The sequence below is a fragment of the Lithobates pipiens genome, unplaced genomic scaffold, assembly GCF_037356315.1.
Source record: "Lithobates pipiens isolate NorthernLeopardFrog02 unplaced genomic scaffold, aLitPip1_a1.2 Scaffold_30, whole genome shotgun sequence".
NCBI classification, from domain to species: domain Eukaryota; kingdom Metazoa; phylum Chordata; class Amphibia; order Anura; family Ranidae; genus Lithobates; species Lithobates pipiens.
In genome coordinates this window covers 35,955,038-35,972,638 of record NW_027507791.1, presented here as the reverse complement: position 1 = coordinate 35,972,638, position 17,601 = coordinate 35,955,038, and the positions used below count along the sequence as shown (strand labels likewise).

The window sequence follows — 17,601 nt, the reverse complement described above, 5'->3', positions numbered from 1 at the left end:
TGATTGCCCCTAGTTAACCCTTTCACCAGCGATCACCGTATAAGTGTCACTGGTGACGCTGGTTAGCCAGTTAGTTATTTAGGTTCCCCGTCAGGTTTTTATATAGCGTCAGGGACCCCCATATACTACCAATAAAAATTTGAACCCCCTGATTGCCCCTAGTTAACCCTTTCACCAGTGATCACCGTATAAGTGTTACGGGTGACTCTACTTAGTTTGCTTTTTATAGCATCAGAGCACCCACCATTTATTACCCAATAAAGGTTTAACCCCCTGATCACCCGGCGGGTGATATCAATTAGGTTTTAGGGTCAGGGTCTGCGTCGCCCCAGGCAGCGCTAGGTTAGTGCCAGTACCGCTAACACCCACACACAAAGCATAAACCTCCCGTAGTGGTATAGAATCTGAACAGATCAATATCTGATCTGATCAGATATATACTAGCATCCCCAACAGTTTAGGGTTCCAAAAAAAAGCATTGTTAGCAGGATCAGCCCAGATACCTGCTGGCACCTGCGTTTTGCCCCTGCGCCAGCCCACCCAAGTGCACTTACAAAACACTAAACACATAACTGCAGCGTCACAGAGTCAGGCCTGATCCCTGCGATCGCTAACAGTTTTTTTTTGGTAGCGTTTTATATTGAAATCCGGAAGGCAGTGCTTGGTTTTTGGGGTCCCGTACGTGGCTAGGCTCCCAAAAAAGTCCCCCACATGTGGTATCCCCGTACTCGGGAGAAGCAGCAGAACTTATTTTGGGGTGTAATTTGACTTATGCCAATAGCATGTGTGAGCAATATATCATTTAGTGACAACTTTGTGCAAAAAAAAAAAAATTGTAATATTCCTGCAACTTGTGGCAAAATATAAAATATTTCATGGACTCAACATGCCACTCAGTAAATAGCTTGGGGTGTCTACTTTCCAAAATTGGGGTCATTTGGGGGATTTTGTGCTATTTTGGCATTTTATGGCCTTCGAAACTGTGATAGGTAGTCAGGAGTGAAAGCAAAAATTTGCACCCTTAGAAACCCTGAAGGCAGTGATTGGTTTTCGGGGTGCCGTACGTAGCTAGACTCCCAAAAAGTCCCACATATGTGGTATCCCCGTACTCAGGAGAAGCAGCAGAATATATTTTGGGGTGCAATTCCACATATAACTATGGCATGTGTGAGCAATATATCATTTAGTGACAACTTTTTGTAAGCTTTTTTTTTTTTGTTTCATTATTCAATCACTTGGGACAAAAAAATAATATATTCAATGGGCTCAACATGCCCCTCAGCAATTTCCTTGGGGTGTCTACTTTCCAAAATGGGGTCATTTGGGGGGGTTGTACTGCCCTGTCATTTTAGCACCTCAAGAAATGAGATAGGCAGTCACAAATTAAAAGCTGTGTAAATTCCAGAAAATGTACTCTAGTTTGTAGACGCTATAACTTTTGCGCAAACCAATAAATATACGCTAGAAAATTACTATCTAGCACCTACCTGAAAGTAGAGGGTGCTATATAAACATGTAATATACTGCACTAAACATGCGCTAATGCACTTTAATATACTGCAGTTAAACATACTCTAATATACCTTAATATACTGCAGTAAACAAGCAATAATGCACCTTATCCACTTAAGCCCCGGTCCAAATTGCAGCCAAAGGATCAAGCCCCTTTTTACGATTCGGCACTGCATTGCTTTAACTGACAATTGCACGGTCATGCGACGTGGCTCCCAAACAATATTGGCATCCTTTTTTTTCCACAAATAGAGCTTTCTTTTGGTGGTATTTGATCACCTCTGTGGTTTTTATTTTTTGTGCTATAAACAAAAATAGAGCGACAATTTAGAAAAAATACAATATTTTTTACTTTTTGCTATAATAAATATCCCCAAAATATATATAAAAAACATTTTTTTTCCTCAGTTTAGGCCGATACGTATTCTTCTACATATTTTTGGTAAAAAAATCGCAATTAGCGATTGATTGGTTTGTACAAAAGTTATAGCGTTTACAAAATAGGGCATAGTTTTATAGCATTTTTATATATTTTGTTTTACTAGTAATGGCGGCGATCAGCGATTTTTATTGTGACTGCGACATAATGGCTGACACATTTTTGGAACCATTGTCATTTATACTGCAATCAGTGCTATTTAAATGCACTGATTCCTGTGTAAATGACACTGGCAGTGAAGGAGTTAACCACTAGGGGGCAGTGTAGTGTTATGTATGACGTTATGTGTTGTTTTTTTTTATTGTAGGGGGCGTGGCCTAGCATGTGACATCACTGATCGTCCTTCCCTATAAAGGGGAAGAGACGATCGGTGACAGCCACACAGGGAAGCACGGGTTGAGGTTTGTTTACACAGACCTCTCCTCATTCTTCAGCTCTGTGGCCCGATCGTGGGACACCAGCGGCAATCGGGTCCACTGGTTCTGCAGCCACGGTTACGGAGCACAGGACCAGGTCGGGAGCGTGCCGCCAGCGGCGCATACCCGGCCCATGGCTGGGCACTTAAAAAGCAACGTACAGGTACGTGCTTGTGCCCAGCCGTGCCATTCTGCTGACGTACATCGGCGTGAGGCTGTCCTTAAGTGGTTAATGTCCTGCAGTAAACACCCCCTGAAACACTAAACTATAAGAATGAATGGTTGCACTAACACTACACTACTACACTATCACTATTTTCACTCTACACTGTAGCACACTAACTTGCTAGTAGCAATGAACAGAGCCCTTTTCTATGTCTCCCCTCCAATATCACACTCTAACTCTATTCCTTACACTTATTCAGAACACAATCCGATCACTTCTGTATATTTATATATGGTCAGAATATGGAGAACTTTACTCTGACATGTTACATGTAACATAGGATTTGTTATATTCTGTTGTGTGGACATAATTGTAATGTGTAGTTTGGTGTATGTGAAAGGTCAGCTTCAATCATACATGACTCAGAGCCATCATCTTATATTCCTCTCTATAGGTGAGGATCTGCCGGGTCAGATTCTGCTGGATGAATTCGGACATTCCCTGACTCCAGAGCTGAAAGGTAAATAAAACCCGTAGTGTATCTATCACAGGAATCACTTTGTGTAAGGTGTGGAGATGGTGTTGGAATAATTCCACTTCCTTTGTACCATCTACTCCACTGAGGACTTCTAGATCGGAATCTTTAGAAATTATAATGATGATCGATGTACACGGATTATACTGGATCTGGGGTCTGTCTTCTCTTACCAGGTTCATAGTTCTTAAACACTAAATTGTATTCCATTTTATTCCACGGCCAGAAGCTCATTGCAGGAAATGGATCTATAAAACGTGTTCTCACCAATGGACCACTGTATTCTGTATTGCCCTTTATAAACTGTAGCCTGACAACTTCAGATGTCAGAATGTGTCTCTCTGTGTGAGGTATTGTGACATCATAACCCAACAGATGTGTTTGAATAATACTATATGATCACCATGTCAGAGATGTCATAGTGATCACAGGACTGGGAATCATGATGATTTGTTCCTGAATGATAGAAGAGATTTGGATGTGACTTAATAATCGGAAACATACAAAGATGTACATTTCTAGTTCTATTCTGTAATATCACTTAAAGTGGTTCTAAAGACTGAAGATTTTGTTTACCTTCTATGAAGATAAAGGAAAATTTCTCTTATGTTCATTGACGGACACAGCCGCCTCTTCTTTATCCAGGACCAACACATGGTTTTATAGCAACACTTACAGGAGTAGCACACTAGGCAGAAAAAACATTGGCACCTCCTATGGACAGTCTTCCCTGGTCTTAAAACCCTTCTCTACTATAGGCCCCCAGACATTGTGCCTAGTGCCAGGAGTATGGATGTATTGTTTTATGCTGGGATTTTTTTTCCTTTGGATTTTTTCATGTGGGGATCTTCTATTAACTGTCAGATCACCTCAGTTTGACCAGCGAGATCACACAGACCACTAGCTCTGCTCTCAGTTGACAGCGACTATGCCCCATCCTGGACTGGGGTGGCCAGTGAGTTAAATGTCTCATGTGGACACATATGACTGGGCACCTATCCAGCATAGGTTCATATGGCTGCCATGTGGCTATTTTTGGCTGGCAGTTATTTTCCCGGAACCATAGCCACCATTTTACCTTCACTTTCGGAGACATCCTGCATTTGCCATGCTCAGTGCCCATTTTCCCTTAGACCAAGTGCCAGTATGGGCTGAGAGAGCTGGCTCAGGGTGAGCATGAATTGCCATTTTCTTATAGCCCACAGAAGTGTCCTTCTCTTGGCTTTTGAGGGTCAGAGGACTTGGGAGTGGCCCCTAGCACCTGGTGGTTCAGTTCTGAGTGGTACACAGTGGCAGAGACACGTTTCTGACTTCTAGTAGCATATGGCAGCCTGTGGGGAGTCCTCCCCTGGTATCCCTCTATTTCCTTCTCTGCTGGGCAGCCTGGGGTGGTCTCTTTCCTTTACCTTGGGGTCCCTAGTTGCAGCAGCACCTGTCGGGTAGTGCTATCCCTATGGAGTTTCAGGAGCTTGCTATCCCCTGGACCCCCTCCTGAAGGTGGCAGTCCTGTTCCTGTAGATTTGCTGATGGATAATCTCACTTGTGGATGTGGCTATCGCATACCTTGTGTCAGAGCCTGACATGTAGAGGGAGGTCTCTCATGCAGACCCAGGCTAAAGAATACTGATGTTGCTACAGTGCTCATGATGGCATGGAGGGAACCTCCTTTCCGTTGCATTGTACTCCACCAGGGTGGTTAGCGGATCCTAAGCATTCCAACATCAGGCATCTGCTTATCAAGTTTTTTTGTAAATCACCGTAAAATCCCTTCATTGATGGACACACCACCCACCCCTCTATGGAGTTTTGTGACTAACTGGAGGCCTATAGCAGAGAGGGAGTTTTATACCCAGAAAGGACTGCCCATAGGAGGTGCCAAAGTTTTTTTCTACCTAGTGTCCTACTCCTGTAAGTGTGGCATTAAAACCCTGTATGGTCATGGATAATGAAGAAGATGCTGTGTCCATCAATGAACTCAGAGAAAAGGATTTTACGGTGAGCAACAAAAAATCTAGATTTTTGTGTACTTCATGATATTTGTGCATCAAATAGTAACTGATTTGTTTTTTTTGTCTATACATTGAACCTGCAATGATTAAAGCAGTTAAACACAGCTCACGTGTTATGATGTGAATGAGCCCCGGTGTTCATAGTCTGGGTACAGGGGCACTTTAACCCCTTGCTGACCAACTGCCACAGTTTCACTGTGGCAGGATTGCACGGCTGGGCAAAACAACATTATTGTGTGTGCCGCCAGAGGCACTCGTGCACTCGCTACCCACCCTGGAGCTGATGCAAGTGCCCGGTGGGCTTGATGACCATCGGGCTCCCGCGATCACTCATGACATAGCGAGAACTGGGATCTGTGTGTGTAAACACATAGATCCCGGTTCTCTGAGGGGAGAAGAAACAGATCATATATTCATATAAAGTATGAACAGCGATCTGTCATCTCTCCTAGACACTAGAACACAGTTAACCCCTTGATCATTCCCCAGTGTTAACCCCTTCCCTGCCAGTGACATTTTTACAGCAATCAGTGCATTTTTATAGCACTGATCGCTGTATACATGCCAAGGGTCCCAAAATGTGTCAAAAGTGTCCGCTATAATGTCCCAGTCCCAATAAAAATCACAGATCGCTGACATTACTAGTAAACAAATGCTATAAATTAGGGCTGTGTAAATTAAAGATTAATTCCTTTATTAATTATTAATTTTTTTGATCGATCAAAATACTCACCTCTCCGCCGGCTTCCGGGTCTTCAAGGAGTTCCATCAGACATCCTGGGACGTCATGGACATCAATGTCACCAGACTCCTCCCCCTTCCCCAAGTGCCTCCTTCTGCTAACAAAGAGAAGGGGGAGGAGTCTGGTGATGTTGAAGTTCTGATTGAACGTAACGCGGGGAGGAGCTATGCATGACGTCACCCACTGCTGCTCTATGGAACTAATACGATTGTCGGCTTTACATGCTGTGTTTTTATCATCTTTATGTGAGTAGTTTGTGTTTGAACACAAAAATGAAATCTTATACTTAAGCGGTGAGCACTTAGATCTTTTTTTTCTACCAATGACCCGGCGTCCTTGCTGAGATCTAAGGAGACATGAGAGAAGTTTATGGTCCGTGTGAAACCCTTTTGATACCCGCTTGCATTGCCACCTGTTTGCACAGGAATCCATGCCATAAGGTGAGAGGGATTAGTTAGACCGGGGGGGGGGTTGTCATGCTACTGTGTAAAAAAAAAATACTTACGTCAGTGCTACAGTATGAATTTAGAATGTATTTGTGTGAATCGTGAAGTTAAGTCATGGATTGTGGAAACTAGCTAGTGTCGGGTGATTGTATATTGTGTATACCACATTTACCACTGACTAATGCAGAGTTGCAATGCAAGGAGATCCGCTAGTAGTTGGATCTGTATGTGTGTTATAATTAATCGAAATTAGTCAATTAATCAATTAAGAAAACAATCGATTAATTGAACACAAACATTTTAATCAGTAACAGCCCTACTATAAATCTATCCCCTATCTATCTACCAAAAATATGTAGAAGGATGCAGAATACAGAGATAGTGACACATGGCTCAGCAGCAGGGAAGTAGGAGGAGGAAGAAGGACACCGGTCAGGGCAGCACGGCTGTGATGCTGGAGATGTTCCGGTTGGGCTTTACTCACCCTCGGGAGAGTCGGGACAGTGTCACCCCTCTAGTGGGTGTCACCCGGGTGTGGACTTCACCGCTATAGCAATGCCACTAAGCCATGGCAGTGGAGGGTTTACACAAACTTCAGTGACTATGCAAAGTTATAAAATAAAGAATAAGGTGCTATACATGTTCATATAAAAAAGGGGCAGAGGATCCGTCATTTCCGGGTCCATATTTTATACCCCACACCAGTCTTTGCCCCTTTGGAGTGAGAATTTTATCCATGTCTTCTGTGGAGTTTTTTTATTTTATTATCTTCATACTGAGCACTGATGGGGGAAGATCTAGAAGTTTTTTCTCTGAGTATTCCGTTTTGGTGTTGGGATTTATTCACTTATGGACTTTATGCTTGCTTATTTTCTCATTAACTGCTTCAGCCCCGAAAGATTTTACCCCCTTTCTGACCAGAGCACTTTTTGTGATTCGGCACTATGTCACTTTAACTGACAATTGCACGGCCGTGCGACGCTGTACCCAAACAAAATTTATGTCCTTTTTTCCCCACAAATAGAGCTTTCTTTTGGTGGTATTTGATCACCTCTGTGGTTTTTATTTTTTGCGCTATAAACAAAAAGAGCGACAATTTGGAAAAAAAATTCAATATTTTTGACTTTCTGCTATAATAAATATCCCCCAAAAATATATATAAAAAAAACAATTTTTTTCCTCAGTATAGGCCAATATGTATTCTTCATATTTTTGGTAAAAAAAATCCCAATAAGCGTATATTGATTGGTTTGTCCAAAAGTTATAGCGTCTACAAAATAGGGTATAGTTTATGGCATTTTTATTATTCATTTTTTTTACTAGTAATGGCTAGGGATGGGCTGTCTGTTCGCCCGTTAGCTGAATAGCAAACAATTTGGGGTGTTTGCGGCAAATTTAAAAGCCGTGAAACACCCTTTAAAAGTCTATAGAAGAAATTGAAAGTGCTTATTTAACTAGTTGCTGACCGCCGGCCGTCAAATGACGGCCAGGCGGCGCAGCTATTGTGGCGGGAGGCCATCATATGACGGCCTCCCGTTTAAACAGGGATGCGCGCGATCGTGCGCGCGCATCCCTGTTTCTTCGGTGGCGGCGTGTCACGGAGACACCGCTCGCCACCGAAGGGGGTGAACAGCCATTCGTTATGGCTGTTTACCATGTGATCGGCTGTGATGAAGTCACGGCCGATCACAGATGGTCACACCCCGTACGTGCACGGCGCATGCGCGCGATCGCGAGCGCGCTGCGCGTGCACGTCGGTGGCGGCGTGTTCCCCGGGAACACTGCTCGTCACCGACACTGGTAAACAGCCATTGGCTGGCTGTTTACCCACGTGATCGGCTGTGATCCTTTCACAGCCGATCACTAAAATGTAAACAAACCGCGGTAACGGGATGTTACCGGGTTCTCCTCCTCACACACCGATCGTGTGTGAGGAGGAGATTGCGGTAACATCTCGTTACCGCATACAGTGTACACCAAACATACTGATTGCCCCCCCCCAATAAAGAGGACCTGTCACCACCCCTCATAGTACCTGTCAATCACAGTCCATCAGAGTACCTGTCACAGTCCATCAGAGTATTTGAGTACCTGTCCCAGCCCATCAGAGTACCCGAGTACCTGTCCCAGCCCATCAGAGTACCCGAGTACCTGTCCCAGCCCATCAGAGTACCCGAGTACCTGTCCCAGCCCATCAGAGTACCCGAGTACCTGTCCCAGCCCATCAGAGTACCCGAGTACCTGTCCCAGCCCATCAGAGTACCCGAGTACCTGTCCCAGCCCATCTGAGTACCCGAGTACCTGTCCCGGCCCATCTGAGTACCCGAGTAGCTGTCCCGGCCCATCAGAGTACCCGAGTACCTGTCCCGGCCCATCAGAGTACCCGAGTACCTGTCCCGGCCCATCAGAGTACCCGAGTACCTGTCCCGGCCCATCAGAGTACCCGAGTACCTGTCCCGGCCCATCAGAGTACCCGAGTACCTGTCACTGCACATCAGAGTACCCGAGTACCTGTCACGGCACATCAGAGTACCCGAGTACCTATCACGGCCCATCAGTGTACCCGAGTACCTGTCACGGCCCATCAGTGTACCCGAGTACCTGTCACGGCCCATCAGGGTACCCGAGTACCTGTCACAGTCCATTAGAGTACCGAGTACCTGTCACAGTCCATTAGAGTACCGAGTACCTGTCACAGTCCATTAGAGTACCGAGTACCTGTCACAGTCCATTAGAGTCCTGAGTACCTGTCACAGTCCATTAGAGTACCGAGTACCTGTCACAGTCCATTAGAGTACCGAGTACCTGTCACAGTCCATTAGAGTACCGAGTACCTGTCACAACCCATCTGAGTACCCGAGTACCTGTTCCAGTCCATCTGTGTACCAGAGTACCTGTCACAGTCCATCTGAGTACCCGAGTACCTGTCACAGTTCATCTGAGTACCTGTCACCGCCCTTCAGAGTACCCAAATACCAGTCACCAAACCATCAGAGTACCTGTCACCAGGCCATCAGAGTACCTGAGTACTTGTCACCAGGCCGTCAGAGTACCCGAGTACCTGTCACCAGGCCATCAGAGTACCCGAGTACCTGTCACCAGGCCATCAGAGTACCCGAGTACCTGTCACCAGGCCATCAGAGTACCCGAGTACCTGTCACCAGGCCATCAGAGTACTCGAGTACCTGTCACCAGGCCATCAGAGTACCCGAGTACCTGTCACCAGGCCATCAGAGTACCCGAGTACCTGTCACAGTCCATCTGAGTACCCGAGTACCTATCTCCAGCCCATCAGAGTACCCGAGTACCTATTTGCAGCCCATGTCTCATAGAATATACGTTGGGGTGTTTACTTTCCAAAATGGGGTCATTTTGTGGGTAATTTCACTGTCCTGGTGGTCCAGGACCTTCAAAAGTGTGATGGGTAGGAATGAAATGAGATGTGTCATTTATGCTCCTAGAACGCCTGAACGTACTACTTCAATGTTCGGCCTCTCTATGTGGCCAGGCTGTGTAAAAGTCCTACACATGTGGTATCGCCATACTCGGGAGGAGTAGCAGAATGTATTTTGGGGTGTAATTTTTGCTATATACATGTTATGTGTTAGAAATATCTTATAAATTGACAATTTTGTGTAAAAAAAAATGCGTTTTAATTTTTTTCCACATATTCCAAAAACTTCTGGAAAAAAATTAACCATTCAAAAGACTCATTATGCCTCACAGATTATACGTTGGGGTGTTAGCTTTCCAAAATGGGGTGATTTTATGGGCAATTCCATTGTCCTGGTACTCCAGGGCCTTCAAAAGTGTAATAGGTGGTTGAGAAATGAGATGCGTTATTTTTGCTCGTAGAACGTCTGAAGGTACTACATCAATGTTGGTGCTCTGTATGTGGCCAGGCTGTGTAAAAGTCTCACACATGTGGTATCGCCGTACTCGGGAAGAGTAGCAGAATGTATTTTGGGGGGTAATTTGTTGTATGCATATGCTGTGTGTGAGAAATAACCTGATAATATGACAATTTAGTAAAAAAAAATAAAAAAAAATAAAAAATCTTCATTTTGCAAAGAATTGTGGGAAAAAATGACAACTTAAAAAAACTCACCATGCTACTTACTTAATACCTTGGGATGTCTACTTTGTAAAAAGGGGTCATTTGGGGGGTATTTGTACTTTCCTGACTAGTTAGAGTCTCAAGAAATTAGGTACACCTGATGTACTGAAGGCCTGATCAGAAGTGATGAATTTTCAGTGATTGGCACCATAGATTGTAGACTCTATAACTTTCACAAAGACCAAATAATATACACTAATGTGGGTTATTTTTACCAAAGATATGTAGCAGTATAAATTTTGGCCAAAATTTATGAAGAAAAATTACTAATTAGCAAAAATTTATGACAGAAACGAAGAAAAAGGCATTTTTTTCACAAAATTTACGTTTTATTTTATTTATAGCACAAAAAATAAAAAACCCACTAGTGATTAAATACCACTAAAAGAAAGCTCTATTTGTGTGGAAAAAAGGACGCAAGTTTCATATGGATACTGTGTTGGATGACTGAGTAATTGTCATTCAAAATGTGAGAGCGCTGAAAGCTGAAAATTGGTCTGGTCAGGAAGGGGGTGTAACTGCACTGTACTGAGGTGGTTAAAAGGCTAATATGCAAGTTATTGTCATAAAAAGTGGGATATGTATCAATGCAAAAAAAGTTTTAAAACAGTTTTTTTGGGAGCAGTGATTTTTTTTAATGCTTAACCTCCCTGGCGGTATGATTATTTTGGATTTTAGGTGCTGAAAGCGGTACAATTATTTTGCATGAAAATTTGGCATTTTATATTGTAGTCCTGCAATTCTTAGGAATAACTCACTTAAATCTGTTCAAACCAGAGTCTAGCAGACATCCCGGGTATGATAAAGTTTGAAAAATGAAATCATATATTATAATATAATAAATAACTATAAATAATTATACCAAATAATAAAAATTATTCAATAATGTAATCAAATCAAAAACACTGAAATTTGCTCAGTTGCAGAATTGTCACTGTCATTACTTTTCAGTATTTGATCACGGATCTCCCCTCAAATCGCTATCACTCAATTCTGCGAGTGATTCTAATTTATTATCACTGTTTTCTAGCTGGTCTAAAATAATTTTTGATGTCAAGGCACAGTTTTGGTTGCTATGGACAATCTCCAGTTTCCAGGCATAAAGAACAGTTTTTATAATATAAAACTGCATGCAGGACACTGGACAGAACACTAGGGACAAAGGGGATGTGAAATAATTACATATAGCAATGTAATCTAGCAATAATAATACTGTATGTATACTGTGTGTTTCACTTTTTGAATTTGGCGCCGATCTCTGTCCCCGTGCGTCGCAACACTCGCAGGGAACGGAGATCGTCTCCGTGATGAATCGAGTGGAGGGCGAGCAGCTCGTACAGCGCAGGGACATCGCTGGATCCAAGGGAGAAGGTAAGTAAACCTTCTCCTGCACTCAGCGATGCGGTCCCGAGTCTGGCTCGGGGTTACCGCTTTTGGTACAAAACTTTCACCCCAAGCCATACTCAGGAAAACCGCCAGGGGTGTTAAAGTGAAACAATAAAAGTAAAATATTCCTTCAAATTTCGTATCTGGGGGTGTCTATAGTATGTCTGTATAGTAGCGCGTGTTTCCTGTGTTTAGAACAGTCCCTGCACAAAATGTAATTTCTAAAGTAAAAAAATAATTTAAAACTACTTGCGGCTATTAATGATGAAAGTAATTGAAAAAAAAAATGGCATGGGGGTCCCCCCAAATTCCATTACCAGGCCCTTCAGGTCTGGTATGGATATTAAGGTGAACCCTGCACCAATTTTTTTTTTTTAAATTGTGTAGGGGGTCCCCCCTCAAAATCCATACCAGACCCTTCAGGTCTGATATGGATTTTAAGGGGAACCCCGTGCCAAATTTAAAGAAAACTGGCGTGGGGTTCCCACCAAAAATCCATACCAGACCCTTATCTGAGCACACGTCCTGGCAGGCCGCAGTAAAAGAGGGGGGATGAGAGAGAGCCCCCCTCCTGAACCATACCAGGCCACATGCCCTCAACATTGGGAGATTCCTTTAGGGTAGCCCCTCCAAAGCACCTTGTCCCCATGTTGATGGGGAGAAGGGACTCATTCCCACAAACCTTGCCCGGTGGTTGTGGGGGTCTGCGGGCAGGGGATTTATTGGGAATCAGGAAGCCCCATTTAACAAAGGGGACTCCCAGATCCCTGCCCCCCATGTGAAATGGTAATGGGGTACATTGTACTCCTACCATTTCACCCAAAAAAGTGACAAAAAGATAAAAAAAACACACACACACAGCTTGGCACAAGTACTTTAATAATAAAAAAATTCCAGATATGTAATCCTTCTATGATCCACGAACGATACACCCTCCACCATATAGAATGACGTGCGACTCGGGTGACAGTTCTTAAATAACCGAGGGCAGGGCCACTCGTGGTGTGGACAGGTGACCCCGCCCCTCTGATGCAAGAGGAAATGCCAGGGTTACCCAGTGAAATGAACGGGTGACCCCGCCCCCCTCTGATGTAAGCGGAAATGCCGGGGTTACCCAGTGACATGTACAGGTGACTCCACCCCCTCTGATGCAATGGGGTTTCTTGTGATGCGTCAGAGGGGGCGGGGTCACCCGTACATTTCACTGGGTAACCCCGGCATTTCCCCTTGCGTCAGAGGGGGAGGGTCACCTGTCCATGTCATGGGTGTCCCCGCCCTCGGTTATTTAAGAACTGTCACCCGAGTCATGCATCATTCTGCTGGGTGCCTCCTTTGTAGGAGGCTGTATCATTCGTGGATCTTAGAAGGATTACATCGCTGGATATTTTTTTATTAAAGGACTTGTGCCAAGCCATGTATGTGTGTTTTTTTTACCTTTTTTGTCACTTTTTTGGGTGAAATGGTAGGAGTACAATGTACCCCATTACCATTTCACATGGGGGCGGGATCTGGGAGTCCCCTTTGCTAAAGGGGGCTTTCAGATTCTGGTAACCCCCCCGCCCGCAGACCCCCACAACCACCGGGCAAGGGTTGTGGGAATGAGGCCCTTCTCCCCATCAACTTGGAGACAAGGTGCTTTGGAGGGCTACCACAAAGCACCCTCTCAATGTTGAGGGCATGTGGCCTTGTACAGTTCAGGAGGGGGGCGCTTTCTCATCCCCCCTCTTTTCCTACAGCCTGCCAGGTTGCGTGATCAGATAAGGGTCTGGTATGGATTTTTGGGGGGAACCCCACAACATTTTTTTTAATTTGCCACAGGTTTCCCCTTAATATCCATACCAGACCTGAAGGGCCTGGTAATGGAATTTGGGGGGACCCCACACAATTTTTTTTAAAATTATGGTTCGGGGGTTCTCCTTAATATGCATACCAGACTCAAAGGGTCTGGTAATGGACTGGGAGGAATCCCATGCCATTTTTTTCAAAGACTTTCATCTGTACTGCAGGACCCAACAATTCATTAATAGCCACGAGTAGATTTGTAAACAGGAAGTAAAGGCAGTTGAAAGAAAAAAAAAAAGCAACCTGCAAGGCAAAGCTATTATTTTTGTAAATATCTCCTAAACCGTAATAGGTTTAGGAGATATTTCTTCGACTTACAGGTAAGCCTTAATCTAGGCTTACCTGAAGGTCAAAGTGGTTTGTAAGGGTTTACAACCACTTTAAATCAACAGGTTTTATTTTGTTTACAGTGCATACATGCTACAGTGTACATTTTTCAGGTACGGTACATATCATACATGGCTTCAAATAACAGTTGTGTCTACATCTCAGATCCTTATCATCACATCGTGATATATCCATGAAATACATGGAATAAATAAGTACATGGTTACAGTATTTTGTGACTCGCTTTGTTACCCATGGGCTTGGGGATCCAAATGCCATCAACTTTCCCATGCATAGTGCAAAGGTCAGGTTATGAGCAAGTGTCGGACTCCTGCAGCCACCTGTCCCAAATTTTATAGTATTTCTCAGGACATCCTCTATTGGTGTATATAAACCTTTTATATGGGAGGGTATTGTTTATTTCTGCCTTCTAGTCTGCTATGCTCGGGGGGCAAGTCCTCATCCATTTCCTAGCTATTACCTTACGCGCTATGAATAGCGTCTCATGCAGAAATACCTTTGTGCACCTGTCAGTCAAGTCTGGCATGAGTCCTACAAGGCATATTGCGTATCACGGAGACACCGCTCGCCACCAAGGGGGTGAACAGCCATTGGGCATGGCTGTTTACTACATGATCGGCCGTGATAAAGTTACGGCCGATCACAGATGGTTACACCCCCACTGTGCACGGCGTGTGAGCACGCTGCACGTGCACGTTGGTGGCACCATGTTCCCAGGAACACTGCTCGTCACCGACGCTGGTAAACAGCCATTGGCCGGCTGTTTACCCACAGCCGATCACTAAATGTAAACAAACCACGGTAACGAGATGTTACTGGGTTCTCCTCCTCACACACTGATCGTGTGTAAGGAGGAGATTGTGGTAACATCTCGTTACCGCTTACGGTGTACACAAATCACACTGATTCCCCCCCTATAAAGAGGACCTGTCCCTAGTGATGGACGAACTTCCGCCCCATTGACTTCAATGGGAGGCGAACTTCGCAAACCTATAGGTCAAATTTGCAGCCACAAAATAATTAGTAGCTGTGCAAACATAGTCCCACCACATGGCCAATGACATAACACATGTATGAGGTGAATCTGGGATGGACAACTACAAGCATTCTTTTTTTATATGGGAAATTGTTGTGACAATTCAGGACTGTGGAGCGCATGAAGGCAATGGAGGAGAGGGAAGGTCAGGGACCAGGGTAGGCAAAGAAGAGGGTGCAGGAGATGATCATCAGCAGCGTGACATACAGCAATGACACCTGCACCATGATAGAGTCATCTGACACCAGCACCGTGATAGAGAACACTGACATCAGCAGCGTGACATACAGCAATGACACCTGCACCGTGATAGAGTCATCTGACACCAGCACCGTGATATACAGCACTGACACCAGCACCGTTATATACAGCAATGACACCAGCACCTTGATAGAGAGCACTGACATCAGCAGTGTGACATAAAGCACTCACACCAGTACCGTGATATACAGCACTGACAGCAGCACCATGACAGAGAGCACTGAAATCAGCACCGTGATATACAGCACTGACACCTGCACCGTAAACAGCCCCAGGAGGAAGTCAGCATAGCACAGGGATGGTGGGAGTCCCTCATAATGAGCATAGCACAGGGATGGTGGGAGCCCCTCATAATGAGCATAGCACAGGGATGGTGGGAGCCCCTCATAATGAGCATAGCACAGGGATGGTGTGAGCCCCTCATAATAAGCAGCCCCAGGAAGATGTCAGCATAGCACAGGGATGGTGGGAGCCCCTCATAATGAGCATAGCACAGGGATGGTGTGAGCCCCTCATAATAAGCAGCCCCAGGAGGATGTCAGCATAGCACAGAGATGGTGGGAGCCCCTCATAATAAGCAGGCCCAGGAGGAAGTCAGCACAGCACAGGGATGGTGGGAACCCCTCATAATAAGCAGCCCCAGTAAAAATATGAACCACCCCTGTATACCACCCCTGCGGAAGGGCCTGTCTCTTCCTCTGCCTGTCATTTTTTAAATGACCCTGTGACAAAACTCTCAGTCAATATACCAATGAAGGACTGCTGCAGTATAGGGCAGCGGTCAGCAGTAGTGCACCTCAACCCTATGTATTGTGGACTGATACCAGTCCTTATAGAATAGCATACTGTACCTCACTCAACCCTATGTACTGTAGCACCCTAGACCAAGTTACCAGTCCTTATAAGGACTTTTGTGGACCAAGTAGGTTGTGTGTGAGTGATTAGCAGACTGTACGTCAGTCCCTTTACCAATGAAGGACTGCTGCAGTATAGGGCAGCGGTCAGCAGTAGGGCACCTCAACCCTATGTATTGTGCACCGATACCAGTCCTTATAGAATAGCAGACTGTACCTCACTCAACCCTATGTACTGTAGCACCCTAGACCAAGTTACCAGTCCTTATAAGGACTTTTGTGGACCAAGTAGGTTGTGTGTGAGTGATTAGCAGACTGTACGTCAGTCCCTATACCGATGAAGGACTGCTGCAGTATAGGGCAGCGGTCAGCAGTATTGCACCTCAACCCTGTGTATTGTGGACCGATACCAGTCCTTATAGAATAGCAGACTGTACCTCACTTAACCCTATGTACTGTAGCACCCTAGACAGACCAAGTTTCCAGTCCTGATAAAGAGCTTTGTGGAACAAGTGAGTTGTGAATGATTAGCAGACTGCAGCAGAAGGGCAGCAGTCAAGTATAATATTCTTTCTATATTTGGAAGAAGGAATATTATATGTGTACAAGCCTATTACCATACCACTGATACCAGTCCTGAAAAGAACCTTTGTGGAACTAATAGTAACAGCTACTGTTTAAATTGACCCTCACTGCCTGACACACTGCTTCCTGCCTGTCCCTATATAAACTGGCAAAACAGAGGCTGCTGGAACAATAACTGGTTACTGGAATAGCACTTTTGTGGACCTGATAGTAACAGCTAATGATGATGACTAATCTGGCTGTCCCTACAGCAGCACACAGCATCCTGTCCCTTTCTCTAAACTGACAAAAGACACTCAGGCTGCTGCAACAATCAGTAGCACAGCAAACCTATATACACCTAACACCTATACCAGTCCTGAAAATAACTTTTGTGTACCAAATAGCTAGCGATTTATCTCTCTCTGCTCCACACAGCAACCTCTCCCTATAGTGACAGAAGAAAGAATGTAAAATGGCCGCCGGATCGGGTGTATTTATAAGTTAGGGGGAATGTCCAAGTATCCATGTGCTGTAATGTCTCAATTGGCTGTCCTGTACCCCATGATGGATGTGTCATCATAGGTCAAAGTTCTTTTACACAGTAAAAACACGGAAGTCCGCTGGGCGAACGGCACCAATAGTCCGCCGAACGGGCGGACCGCGAACAGCCGAAATTCGCCGCAAAACGACCGCCGGGTGAACTGTTCGGCCATCACTACCTGTCACCACCCATCATAGTACCTGTCACTCACACTCCATCAGAGTACCCGAGTAGCTGTCACAGTCCATCAGAGTACCCGAGTAGCTGTCACAGTCCATCAGAGTACCCGAGTAGCTGTCACAGCCCATCAAAGTACCTGTCCCAGTCCATCTGAGCACCCGAGTACCTGTCACAGTCCATATGAGTACCTGAGTACCTATCACC

At 44.8% G+C, this 17,601-nt stretch overlaps 2 protein-coding genes across 2 annotated transcripts in view; both read left to right on the top strand.

Moving 5' to 3' along the window:
• Positions 1 to 17,601, top strand: part of LOC143942631 (NACHT, LRR and PYD domains-containing protein 12-like) — a 1,996,551-nt gene that overhangs the window by 1,074,667 nt on the left and 904,283 nt on the right. The gene's annotated exons all lie outside the window — the stretch shown is intronic.
• The window catches only part of LOC143943387 (NACHT, LRR and PYD domains-containing protein 3-like), a 218,393-nt gene that overhangs the window by 63,554 nt on the left and 137,238 nt on the right, over positions 1 to 17,601 (top strand). Inside the window, exon 4 of the mRNA XM_077465121.1 lies at positions 2,988 to 3,053. Coding sequence (XP_077321247.1) covers positions 2,988 to 3,053 — 66 coding nt within the window. The remainder of the gene's footprint in view (positions 1 to 2,987; positions 3,054 to 17,601) is intronic.